Source organism: Grus americana, chromosome 2 (assembly GCF_028858705.1).
Source record: "Grus americana isolate bGruAme1 chromosome 2, bGruAme1.mat, whole genome shotgun sequence".
Lineage (NCBI taxonomy): Eukaryota > Metazoa > Chordata > Aves > Gruiformes > Gruidae > Grus > Grus americana.
Window position 1 is genome coordinate 122399116 of NC_072853.1, and position 13821 is coordinate 122412936.

The following is a 13821-nucleotide window of genomic DNA, read 5'->3' on the forward strand; positions in this document are numbered from 1 at the left end:
TTGGTGTTTTGTTTTGTTTTTTTTAAGTGGCATAACTGTGATGCACTTCAGTTCTAGCTGGACAACAAAATGAACACAGGCTGCTAGATCAAAAATAATTTAGTCAATGTTAAAAGAGGATAGTACCTTTACTAAAGTGCTTTCTGATCAGTCAAATCCCTCTAATTCCTGCTATTCTTTCAAATAGTTACCAGTGTAGTACCCATTTTTAAAAGATGGATGCTGTATCAATAAAGGAAAAGGGACACTTCTCAAAAACTGCCATGAATCTTTCAAAGCCATAAAGAATGATGAACTCCAGAAAGTTCTATAGCAATTTTGTATTTGTGATGTATTCCTCAGACTCCAAGCTGCCTCTAGAGAAGATAAAACTTGATGGACCACTCATTAACATACAGAACATTTAGGCCAGAAAAGGTTTTTTGGAAAACAAGATTGCCCCCACAAGATTAGATCAGTGAAGAAACTTCTTCTCACATATATGAAAGGCTTCAGAAAGTAAACAGTGTCTAATTACCATTTGTACAATTTTCTAGGACAGCATCAATCAGAATATGCTGAAGAGATCTAGTTCTTTAACTGAAAAGATGATCTCCATTTCATTTTTTTAAAACCCATTACCCCATAACAATGCCCAGTAGAGACAAGATGAAAATAAGATGACGTGCTTTTATTTTCACTTGATCTGCAAGAGTAGTTGAGATAAAGATAGCACAAATTTTCATCTGGTAGGGCTACAGACAGCTGAGAAACTTCTAATTCCCTTTCTGCTTTCCTTTGTAAGAGGTACTAACTCTATTGCAGGGGCTAACAACAGATGATCCAGACAAATTTCTCAAGAGCACCACAAATTTGCCTCAGAAACTAGCTCACTTATACTCTGTCTATGAAATGAGCAGCGATTAACCCAGTATCAACTATGGACATACTGAATATACAGCTCATCATATCCCGAAATGACATCAACATGACGATGGACAGCCCAGATACTGGGCGATCTGAGGACACCCAATCTGACAGAAAAGTAACATGACATTATTCAACCAAAAACATCAAAATAAGCAAGATTAATATATATACACTCCATTTTTACAGAATCTGCAAGTATTATTATAGTGATATTGCTTCAACCAAGCACTTCCAGCAGTGCTAATATTACAAATCAAATATTTAGTAAACTCGAAGATAAAACAACACACACTAACGAAAAAGTGCCAGAGAGAAAAGATTACACTGACACCGTTTCACAATATGTTTTTTAAGAATTCCATTACCAGAGAACACTGAAACGGTACCCTACAGATTAATGCAAATGAAGACTCAAAATCACCTGCAACAAGCTGCCAAAATATTTCATAATTCCAACTGAAACAAATCATTTTACAACTTGTTTAACATTGAGGAAAAAGTACTCAACTAAAATTTTCAAGAATGCATAGTACATAAAACTAGTATATTCTTTATTCTCATGTCCTACAATAAGAAACTACATAAATTGTTAAGAATGCACAATTACATTTGGAAGCTAATTATTTCAAAATGTCTATCAAAATAGTTGTGAATTCCAAATAATAACACTTATTGCACTTCAGTATTCAGTGACTTCTCTTCCCCACTGTCCCACAAAAATAAAAGTTAAAGTAATATTAGGTATGTACCTCAAATAATCGTAGATCAGCTGGGACTCTGTCTCCAACTGACAGGCAGACTGTATCACCTGGGACTAAATCTCTTGCAAGTGTATGCTCCACCCGACCTTCTCGTACACTGTAAGTAAAAACATGAAGAGCAGTAAGAGCATCTTTGGGATTTTGTCTGAGAAAAGCATTCACACTGACTACGACATTGCAATGTTACTGGTTTCAGCAAAATATTATTTCTAATTTGCTGCTTGTTTCTTACAAGTTACACATCAGTAACATCATTTGAAGTGTTCAGAAAGGCAAGAATGTGGAGCTCATAAAATAATATTTAAAGTGAGCAAAAGCAAAGCATATTCTATGTCAGCATAAGAGCTTGATGCAAAGGCAATTAAGTTCAGTAAAATCTTTTTCATTTACTCATTTCAGATTAAACTTAATATGACTTAATTTAGGACTGAAAGGACAGACAATTACATACCAATGGCATTCTGGAGGCACAAGTTTACTAAGCTCTTCAAGAGATTTTTCTGATCTGTACTCCTGCAGAGACATTTTAAAAAAAATAAAGCAGATAATATTTTTAAAGCAGGCAAGTGTTAAACAATAAGATACATCCACATTTACTGAAATTTATCTTATTAGTAAAGTTGTATTAAAGTAATATTCCAAAGAATCAGATAAGAGATGTAACAGTTCTGTATCAGACACTTTAAAAAGTAAAGAGTACTTGTAAAGAGGTACTCAGAATAAACAGTGTTGAAATATTTTTAAATATTTAACTCCATATAACGTAGATTTTGAAAATGGCTTCAATTTTGTACAGAAATTTTACAAAAAAATTACAAGAAGTAGTTTTCTAAGTCATAAAAAAATTCATTCTGTAAATACCCAGCTTTACTCAGTGTGTGCTTAAACTAAAATATAATACCCATATAGATGCATAAATATCAACATAAAGCAGGACAAATCATGCAATTTAGGAAAGGCAAGAGACTTGGATGAAAGCACAGAGCTCTTTATTCAACCACTCACAGCACAATACATCAAAGACAACTACTTCAGTCTTATAAATAGAAGGGTTTACATAAAAGCAATAATCTTATTTGGAAAACAGCTGTCTTACCTGAACGAAGGCAACTGTAACAACAATGAGTATTGCCTGCAAGAAAACAAAAGCGAGATAAACTCCAAATGGCCATGAAAGTAAGCGATGATATTTGGTTTTGCTCAGCCACCGTTGTTACTACATATTAACAATATGATTTGGAAACAAACTTTCTCATGCTCAAAATCACTCGGTATCCCTTGGGTCTGTGATAAAAGTGATGCCTTTATCTATTTACATCTGCTCTAGTGATGTCCGAGAACTCAATAACCTGATTTTACTAAAAATAAGATTAATAATTAGATAGCGATCTTGAAGAAAAACTTCTGCTCTGTGTTTCTAAATAGTGAGCAAGACACAGTGGTGGAGAGACATTCATGACAAACAGGAAAATTCATCTGAAGGAAGTGAGAGTGGTGTTCTCTGAACAGAACAAAGGTTAATGGAATGATGCGTTAACTGCTACAGAGCATCACAGATGTGGTTTCATTCAAATAACCAGATAACAAAGACTAAGAATAAACTGAAGGCTAGAGATAAGGTAGGAAGCTGAAGAACATGTCCGGAGCCATAAACATCCCAGCAAGAAGATGAGGATGAGAGACAAATTCTGCCCAAGACTCACAAGTAGTGAGACAGGACACTGAGTACACCCCAAACAGCCAAGATCCCAGAGATCCCAAACAAAAAAAGCTTAAAAAAAAAAAGGCTGATTAGGAATAATCCAAGATAAGTATTAAGGCCTCAATAGCAAGCCACCATAGTCCCCTACATCACACACAATTCTGGTCACACCACTTCAACATAAACATCATGGGGCTTGAAAGCATGTGACATGAAAGTGAGTGAATGAATGAAATCTATTACAGGAAGCAACAAAGATCAATTTTGTGTAAAGTATCATCTTCCCCCTTCAGTACACTCTCAAATTGAGTTTTGTTACATTAACTGAATTTGTTACTCAAATTGAATTGTTACACTGATTTCTCACAGAACCGTAACACAACATCCATTAATTAAGCCTTTGAAGTACACGCTGTAACTACTAAAAAATAACCAAGATATTACTATTTTACAAAAGAAAAACTTTCTTGAAGAACTCCTAGCTAAACTTAACTAAATCAAAGATAAATCCAGTAAAACTGCCTTATTTGTGATACTAACTTTACCCTCACCAACTGAATAATAGTAAATAACTATACATATATATTCCATCTTTCCATGGGATATTTCCATCACAGCTACATGTGTTTCTTTTGGAGGTAATATCTTCTACAGTTCATGCTACCTGACACAGCTTTGCATTCCTAGCCTCACATCAGTGTCTCAGCTTGTGTCTATGTGCAATGGCTTGCAGCAAGAAACCAATATCCTCCAAATGGGAAAAGGTATGTATTTTTTATCTTTTTTTTTGTTTTTAAATCTTCATCAGTTCCTAGTCCAGATCAAAAAGCTTTACAATACATTTATATCAGAGTTAAAAAGATGGCAAAAGCTGCTCAAGCCAGCATTGCCACCAAAAGAAATACATGTCATTGATCTTTCGCAGTGAATTAGTCTTGTTGCTAAGGCTCTGAGCACAAATATACAGTCACAGAAAAATGAAGCAAAACAAATATTCACCAGGTGAAAAAGTGGGCGTTAATAACAACAAGACTAAATGGTAGGTTATTCAGAAGTTCTACAAAACCCACAACTGATGACCTTCAGATCAACCACACTTTTTCAACCAATGTTCATATGGCTGTTAAAGATACCTTCTCAGGTTGTAGTGTAGAATGCAGAAATTAATACCCCCTTACACCAACTGCCCTGTGCTTTTCTCCTTGCCTTGCTCAAGAGGAGCAGGAAACAGACTTAAGGGCACTAACCAAGGAAAAAACCATGAAATAATTCAACTTTCAGCCACAACAATTAAATACATTTCATAATACAATAATTTACCTAAATTCAACTTACAAACACAACAAAGCATTCCAAACTAACACTATACTCAAATTCAAAATTGCATGTTTTTTCTTAAAGAAGTCCCATTGTTTATTTTCCAAAGAAAACTATTCTTTCTAGAGAATTAGAGGGGTTAGGAGCAAACCTCCACCTACCTTGAGTTAATTACAAAAGTAAAACTCAACATAGAAAGTGCAGAGGTCAGCCAAGACAAAAAAAAGATAGAACATGTCTCTTATCACACAGAAATCCCGATTTTCAGTTATCACTTATCACCCCAAAAAGGTCAAAGGCATTATAATTTTGTGCACTAGTTTAGCACCCTATTTAAGAGTAAACTTAAAAAAAACTACAAAAATTCATTATTTCAGCTTCTATCTTCCTTCTACTATTTCTAGAGTTCAGGTTACATTTCTTTTTCACGTTTTAAAAGATTACGTCTTTCAAGTAAATTCACAGAAGGCTTATGTTGGTTTCAATTTGAAATTAAAGCATAATTTAAGATAAAAATTACATAGAAGACACCAAAAATTGCTCCTCTGAACAAATGCCTCAAGATAGGTGCTTCAACCAATGAAGAATAAAGATGCCAGATGTAGCCAGGCAATTATTCATTGATGTATTTTGGTATGTACTACTGCTATCAGTCAAGGAAAAAAAAAATCCAGTCACAAACTTGACAGATTTAATGACAGCATACAAATCATATTCATTAATTAGAATCCAGTGATCCCATCCCACATTGAACATTCATGTGATGTTCAAAGTACATGTGGTCACACGTTCTGAAATACTCTCAAAGAAGATAAAATTTAGTTCCTTACCACAGTGATACTGACAGCATCATCAAACTGATGCATTAAAACACTGATGACTGCAGATGCCAGGAGAAGCATAATAAGGGGATTTTTAAACTGAAATGAAACAGAACAATAATTCAGCAATACCATTTTATCTACCTCTCAAAGCACATCTGATCTATTTTTGAAACATATCATTCTATGAAGTATTTCTAACATACCAGTGCAAACAAGATCTGACACACTGCAGTTTAGATTTTACTTGAGGGGTTTTTTTAAATATCAGAAGACCTTGAATGGAGTGTATTCAATACAAAACAGGGGAAAATTGTTTCTTACATTTCTTGAGTCACATTTTTAAGACAAGAAGAATAATATCCTGTACTTGTTTAAAGACACAAAAAGAAGCCTGAAATATATTCAAAACATCTTTGACGTAACAGTCTGATTCTGTTCCCAGAAACTGATCACTAAAGGCAGCAATATATTCCCTAATTTCAATTCATGATTTCTTGTTTTACAAGATGCAAGTTTTCCTTTTAGATCATATGCTTTCTTCAGATTTCTAAGGCTAAAATAATAAAGGATCTTGCTTCTGCATGACAGCTGGTTGCTAACGTGGTCGGTTTGTTGGGGTTTTTTTGAGAAATGTTACAAAAAAAGAACATTCCTACAATTAAAGTGAAGAACATTCTAAAAGCACACAATAAACACATCCAAAGCAAATACACATCTTAATAAATCCTATGTAAAATAGACTTAACATGCATTAGAAGCATTCTGATGCATCTAATTTGACACTACACATGGGAAAATAAAGCATTAATGCCAGTGGACAGCTAGTATGTGACGATGCTCCCACTGCTATCATCATCAGAGCGCTGACCATCTTTTTAGTCACTCCCAAGTAAAATAGTTTCTCTAGAATTAACTATCTATTACTTCAGGGTTTACTCCAGAACTTAACTGCATTGCTGCTCAGACAAAGTGCAGGAAACATTGACCAAAATGTTTAACATTACAAATGCATTAGAAATATCTTCTGTGTGAAAAGTTGCTGTAAATAGCTTGTGAAGCCAGGTGGAAGTAGTGACACTTCCACACCATTTTGAGAAGCTGCACAGGCTCATATATACACACACATATATAATAAATCAAACCAATGGGAGGAGTGGGAAATCACACTTCTGCCAGTTCTGCTTAACACCAGCATCAAGGCTGGCCCCACCCTCAGTTCAAAGGCAGCGGGTTTGCTTTTTAAAATTTCCTTTGTCTATCAAGTTATTCATACTTAATGTTCCATTTAAATGTTTACCAGTCATATGCATTTATGTCTGACCTTGGTGCGATTTATACTTAAGTCTTTGCCTACAGGGAACTTGATTCTGCTTCTCTAGCCCTCAGGCTAGTTATGAATGGTAACCTTTAGCTAGTTATGAACATATATTCAAGAACAAATCGTGTAATTAAAACACTGGCATGCACCTAAATAGAGCATTTTTAATAGGCAAATTAGATATAAGTTATAGAAGTTGCAATTTCCTATTCTGCTAGATTTTCCCCACTTTTATCAGAATATGTTCATGCATATGAAAGCCAAGTAATAAAGAGCAAAACTACTGACAAGCATTAAAACCAAAGAGCAGAAAGGACAAAAATCTTAACCTGGGAAATATATTTTTTCCACAGTGGTTCATCTTCACTAATATCAAATTCATTCCATCCATGGAATGCCCGTCTATGGCAAACTTCACAGTTTTTTAAGCCATTCTGAAGATTAGCCTATTAAAAGATGCAAAGAGTCACGTGGTCAGCAATTACACTGATAAGCTAGACTTCAAAATAAATTCCACCATCAAAATATATAGCGTTAGATTATAAAAAATTTGGCCAACATCAGAAAGACAACCTTGGTACTAATGTTTGTATGACAATAAAAGCTAACTAACCACTATTTTAAAACTCAATTTGGCAGTACTTAGGAGTACTTCCAAAAAATTCACAGAACTGCTACAGAAGCAGATGCTGTTTCACATCTCTAAATGATTGTTGATCTTCCCTGCAGAAAACTCTCCAGCAAGCCAAACTGCGGGCATAGTTCAGACTCTTGAGGATTATGTCAGGAGTTCAGTTATTCAGTCAAATGACACAGCAATAGCTTCAAAGTCTTGAGTTGTCAGTGACCAACATTTATCATGGTGTACGCCTCAAGCAGTCAAGCATACAGAAAATGAAAAAAAGACCATCTATCACTGAAATTAACCCAGATTCAATAGTTCATAAACCTGTCAATGGGGTAGCTTTCTCTACCTTGTTCCTCCACTTGAAATGGAGGCTACCAAAATAAATTAAAGACATTAAGGATTCCTTAGAGAAATGGAAGCAATAGCTATAAAAAACAGAACCAAATTTTATAGGAAGATTGACTTTAGGATTTTTATTAACAAAAAGCAATCTTCAAAGCATACAGAAATCTGATCATTTTCAAGTTGAATCTCATCCCCTCCAAAACCATGATTTTTTTTAAAATGTTACGAGATCAGAGCATTTCAAGTAACAATTTAAAAGTCAACATGCTTTTAGAAGTAGACAATAGTTAATATCAAACTGCATGACAATGCATAGACTTTCAAGGACAAGATCTGTCCTTAAGAAATATCAAACTTTCTGTTTGATAACATCAGTGCATTCTTAAGAGATGCAAAATCACTTACTTGCAGAATGCTTGCAACTTCATCAACTGGCAATTCACTTGCTTTTTTTGAAGACAGTACAGGAATCATTGTCTCATTGTCACCATCAGGGATTTTTTGAAGACGTGCAACCTAAGAAACAAAACCAAAGTCTGAAGAGAAGGGGAGCACTAACATTTCATTTCAAACAACATATACCAGAGCAATGCAGTATTAATGCCTTTAAAAGGTAGTTTTTGATAACCGTTTGCACTTTAAAAAGAAAAAAAAAAATCTATAAATCAGCTTATTTTCATGCAGTACCATCTGCAATAATAAAACACTGGACATGCAACTGAGAAGACTAATTTCTGTAACAATGTGTTAAGTGATGACAAAGATTCTAACAGTTAAATATATTCATAATCCTTTATCTCAGTATCATCAATACCTGGTCAGAAAGTAATTACTCCAGATAAATACTCCCTGCCCCTTTCTATCCATTAATGAAGGTTGTCTAAGTAGGCCTATTTACATTCTCTTGTACACAAAGGAAGGAGACACAATATTAAGGAAACCTCAAACAAGAGCACAGATGCAAGTGAAGTCATAAAACTTGACTACAGTACAAAAGCTTCAAGTCAATGCTATAAAAAGTAATGCTTTCCTGTAATTTTAGTGATCTGCAGAACACAGCAATAACAACATTGATCGCACAGTTCAGCACTACTTTGATATTTAATGAAGCTTTACAGTTTCCAAGTTCTTCCTTATTAAATGAGAAGTTGAAGCGATACTCTTTCTTCCTCCTCACTACCTTACTGCACCAACAATTAATATCTTGTCCATCTTGCCACACACACATCCCCTCTCCATTAACTGGAAGCCACCTGACATGCAAACATGCCCACCACAGAAACCATTTTTTCCATTATACTTGCTCAGAATTTGAATAGGCAGTTTTACGCTTTTATACAAGACAATGAGTATTTTTTAATTTCCTCTATGGATGCTGAGACTTAAACTATACAATAAAGTACTTCAATATGACAATATATTAGAACATTCCAGCATTTTTATGCCCTGAAAAAGGTATGACAATCTTCATTTTCTATACTGCACGCTGTTTGCCATGTACTCAAATACAATAGCCGAGATAAATGTAACTCAATATTTGTTCTTCTAACTGCTTACCTAAGTAGACTCCACAAAGACTTCATCCCAGGGGCCCAAGAAAACAATGAACAAAGGTGAAAGTGCTACAGTTGGAACTCACATGCTTTCACTTTCAAGAGAAACCCTTGGAAACTCTCTACACTTGCCGTGTGGTTCCTAGTGAAACAGTAAACCAACAAGACTTGCTCCTTCACTGTTACTGTAAGAAAGCAGCTCTAGAGACCAAGACAAGAAACAGGGTGATACAGGGTGTGGGTTTGAGCTCTTGGGCAGAGGGGACGGCAGACGAAAGAACTGCACCTTAACAATGTGTTTACTGGTCTACAAAGAGGGGGAACCCCTTGGGCCCCACTCAGCTTTCTGTAGCCTGAAGCCAGCGGGACTGCCGGAGCGCAGCTCAGCAAGGGCCGACAATGGAAGCTCAGCTACACTGCCTGCCACACCTCCACTCCGGTTCCCATATGTCACTCCACTGAAAGTGCTTTGTTTTGTTCTTTACTATTCTTTTAGTGATGCATTTATGCAAAGACCAGAATTGGAAAGTCTGTGGCCAAATTTCTAGAGTATTACAAAATATGTGACTTAAATATACTTTAGCATTGGTTAGGTACTTATTGAAACCTTAAGTATATACACTGATTTAAGTCTTCTTTAAAAATGATGGTTAATACACATTATTATACACTATAAATATATACATTTACAAAAATTATCTAGCAAGTTATCATTTCCAAATACCTTTACAAGTTTCAAATTAGACAAGAAATTGAGTCAAAAAATATTTTAGCCATGGTTCAACAAAATAACAGATTTTTCTCTCTGAACATCTGTATATTTAAAGTATTTTAAAAGAACTACTACTTTCAACATCAGAAGAAAAACAAAATCATGAGAATAATTCTGTTCCTAACAAGGGGTCTTTTTTACAAAACCCAATGCTAACAAGCCCACATACCAACAAGGTTACACGATTCTGGACCAGAGGGACAAACATTTGCTCCACAGTTTAAGGCTTCTCACAGAACACAGCATCATAGAACTCCCTCTACAAACCAGAACTATTTTTAAAGCAACTTAAGCGGACCACAATAGCAGCAGAACAGCGGGTATTTCAGTTAGGAAGAATATAGGCATTGTGATCCTAAGCCTTACAAAACATTCTTTGGTGTATATACAAGTTAATTTCCCTAAAACTTCATCATGAGAAGTGATACATCATCATGACCACTCAGTCTTCCATGCAAACAGTCAGCCTTTGGTTAAGCGTGCCACCACTTTTACCAGTATCCATGAAGATTCAGTCCCTAGAAAGAACCAGTTTCATTCAAATTCACCTATTCTGCAATTAAGAACAAACCCAGTTACAGCTGCTGTTAAGCCTACACATACAAACAAATATTTTAACTTAAATCAATTCACAGGAAATTGCCATTGGAGATGATGACTTTTCAAACTTTAAATGGTTATACTTAATTTTCTTTAGATTTTAACCTTACTTCTGTTTCAGCGTTCCTTGACCACACACTTTTCTAAACCAAACATTCACCCAGAATTTTGCCACAATTTCCCCTCTCTGATAAAACATCCTACCAAATTACTAGCTCATGTTCTTTTCTTTAAGGTTTTCCTATCCTAAGTTTTGATTTTTATTGAAAGCAGATACTGCATTCATTGTATTAGCTACCAAACACCAGTTTATGGCTGAAAACCATTAAGTCTAAGTGCGGTTTCAAAACAAACCCACAAACATATGACTTTGACCAAGATGACTCCACATTCTCAACAAAAATGCTGAGCAATCAAGCTCTCTCAGTAAGAATAGGCAGAAACTGACAATCATTACAAATTTTAGTGCTGAGAAAAATCTTTCTCCCTATACCAACTGACATGGCTGCTAAACAAATAGCAATTCCAAAAAAGGATACAGAACTGATCACTTCCCTAATATTATCAATTAGGACTTCAGAAAGTCTAATAACAAGCTTTTTAAGGATATTTTAAGAAGTTAAATATCCTTAAACAGAAGTGTTAAGGTACCCTCAGTGATCAGACTTTTCCAAATAAATCTTTATTAGCACAGAATTGTGCTACAAAGTCTATTTTGACAACCTTTTTGTGACAGACTCAAAAAGCCATTGATTTTGAATACGTTTCATTCATATTATCTTCCACTTTTATGAAGAACACTGTACTGTACACAGTGAAAAAAATCTACAGAGAAAATCAGGTATAGGATTACAAAAACAAAGGCTCAGAAGGTCTTTTTATCGGGAGCTTCTTTCTCTAGAGCAAAACCATATATTGTAAGACAGTTCTAGATGGATCCTCATTTAATTTCTCATAAACCTCTACAATCTGTGTAGATTGAACTACACTTGTAGTTCAGAAAAGAACAGTTTCAAATATCTAACACTTTTCCCCCCAGTTAAATTCAATTGCTTAGCCAATGAGAAACTGATCACCGTTCCCTCCATCACTACCTTCAAAAATATGAAGTGGGTTACACTAACAGATTTAGGTCCAAAAAACTAGTTGGAAAAAGTGCTTGCTATCTGCTGGAACACAATAACTATATTTAAGCAAATAATTTTGCCTTTACTATCCATTTATCTCCACAAAGCAGGAGAAAGATCACTTATTCAATACAGTCAGCAAGTGCTGTCAGTCCTTTGCACTGCTGCCCAGATCTGTACACTGGAGATCTGGGCTTCTGCAACACCTTCTAGCGTATCCAACGGAAGCTATCCCCAAAACCACAGTGTTCATTCTGTACTGAAGGAGTCGACCCACAAATAGTAAGATGTCTTCCCATCCTATGCTGCAATTAATTTTCAAGCATCTATCAGCTGATACCTTAAAACACTTCAGTACTTCATTGCAGACAACTTTTTATATGGATAATTTGGCTAAGAAATTATACTGGCCTATGCTGCTATATCATATAGGCAGTACATACATGACTGCTGAAGCTTTTGGAGCTATGAGTACAGCTTCCCATCCCCTGTTTGCATCTAACTCTACCAAGGAACAAAGCAGCAGGATGCTAACTAAGAAAAATAAATAGCTGCCTCTGGAATGACTTTCCTTGGACCACTTCCAATGTACACACCACCATCTCTAGACCAAGAAGTATGCATCAATCATATGACCACAGAACTGTGACCAAAGTATGTTTATCAAAATCAATACAAATCAGTCTGGAAGGCTTACACTACCAGAAATTCAGAGTTCCCTTCTGTTTTCTCTAAAGAAAAACCTAGTTAACCAGTTGACAGTAATGTGTTACTGTTTCTTCTTCCTCATATACTACAAAATTCTGCCTACCCTCTTTCTACCATGACCTACACCAACTGCCAACAACCTACCTCTACCTTTCTGTTTCTCAGCTTAGCAGGAACAGTCCGCTATCAATCAGTAGGGCTCACTGACATTGAGATAATTTACTTTTTTCTTTTTAAAGGGGAAATTTTACCTCTACTTCCTCAGAGAATGCAAATGGCAGGACCTACATTCACTGAGAGTGGTCTAAAAAATTTAGAACACTGTCATAGCAAAATCTATTTTTAGACAAACTTGCAACCAAAACATTTTGGCTAATTAGCTAAAATCCTGTAAGTGTTACATGCAGTTACTCAACTGACCTACAAGTGCAAAATACAAAGGTGGTGTAAAAACAAAACTAACAAGAACAGTAGAACTGAAAACCACAGAAGCTTAAAAACAATGCATTTAAGTAATTAAAGAGAAATGCCGATTCTTTCTTTGAGAAGTTCCTTCAGAAACCCGAGAGACAAGAATGCAACTGGGTTTGGGCACTCTACTCTCGGAAGGAACTGTTTACCCTACCGCACAAGAAGTCTCACTGGCAAACTGCAGCTTAGTAGAGCCAGTTCCTGGGAAACACTGCGGCACAACTGGAAATGTGATAAGATGACTGGAAGCACTGACTCCGCATGGTTTCCAGTATTTTCCTCTTAACCACACCTATCACTTTCTTCTTAATCTTCCCATCCATCTGAACAGCTGATTCAGTCAGTTTGAATCTATCCCTTCAGTCCCTGTAAAACTGAACCCCTTTCAAGCCAACTCAAGTACTACAAAGACCTTTTGTCTTGTTTGTAGTGATCGACCTGTAAGCCTATTACTGTACGGGCACTTAGTGACCCACATTCAGGTATATGTCTCTGTATTGCAGATACCGTGCAATTGCTACTGAATCATGCTGTGTGTCTAATCAACAGTAAGATTAATGAATGTACACATAATCAATGTGTAGTTAATCAATGTGCATTTAATCTTAAGTATATGTACAGTATGTTGTCTTTTCCACTTGAAATATTACATGCACCTGCTCAGGAACTGCAGCTTTATGAATGAGATAAGGATATTAGAGCACGTTGTCCAAGGGACACTTCAAAGCCCACATTCCGGACTCGACTGTTATTGCTGATTGAAGAAGCTGTACTGTGAGCAAAACC

General features: G+C 35.7%; 1 protein-coding gene across 5 annotated transcripts in view; it reads right to left on the reverse strand.

The window, feature by feature from the left end:
- Positions 1–13821, reverse strand: part of ATP2C1 (ATPase secretory pathway Ca2+ transporting 1) — a 67125-nt gene that overhangs the window by 25073 nt on the left and 28231 nt on the right. For all 5 annotated transcript variants that reach the window (XR_008575645.1, XM_054814384.1, XM_054814387.1 and 2 more), the window contains 6 exons: positions 8210–8320; positions 7161–7277; positions 5520–5609; positions 2767–2802; positions 2122–2183; positions 1659–1767 (listed from right to left, as the gene is read on the reverse strand). Coding sequence is in view for 4 of the 5 variants with exons in the window: in XM_054814384.1 (XP_054670359.1) it covers positions 1659–1767; positions 2122–2183; positions 2767–2802; positions 5520–5609; positions 7161–7277; positions 8210–8320 (525 nt within the window). In the remaining variant the exon portion in view is untranslated. The remainder of the gene's footprint in view (positions 1–1658; positions 1768–2121; positions 2184–2766; positions 2803–5519; positions 5610–7160; positions 7278–8209; positions 8321–13821) is intronic.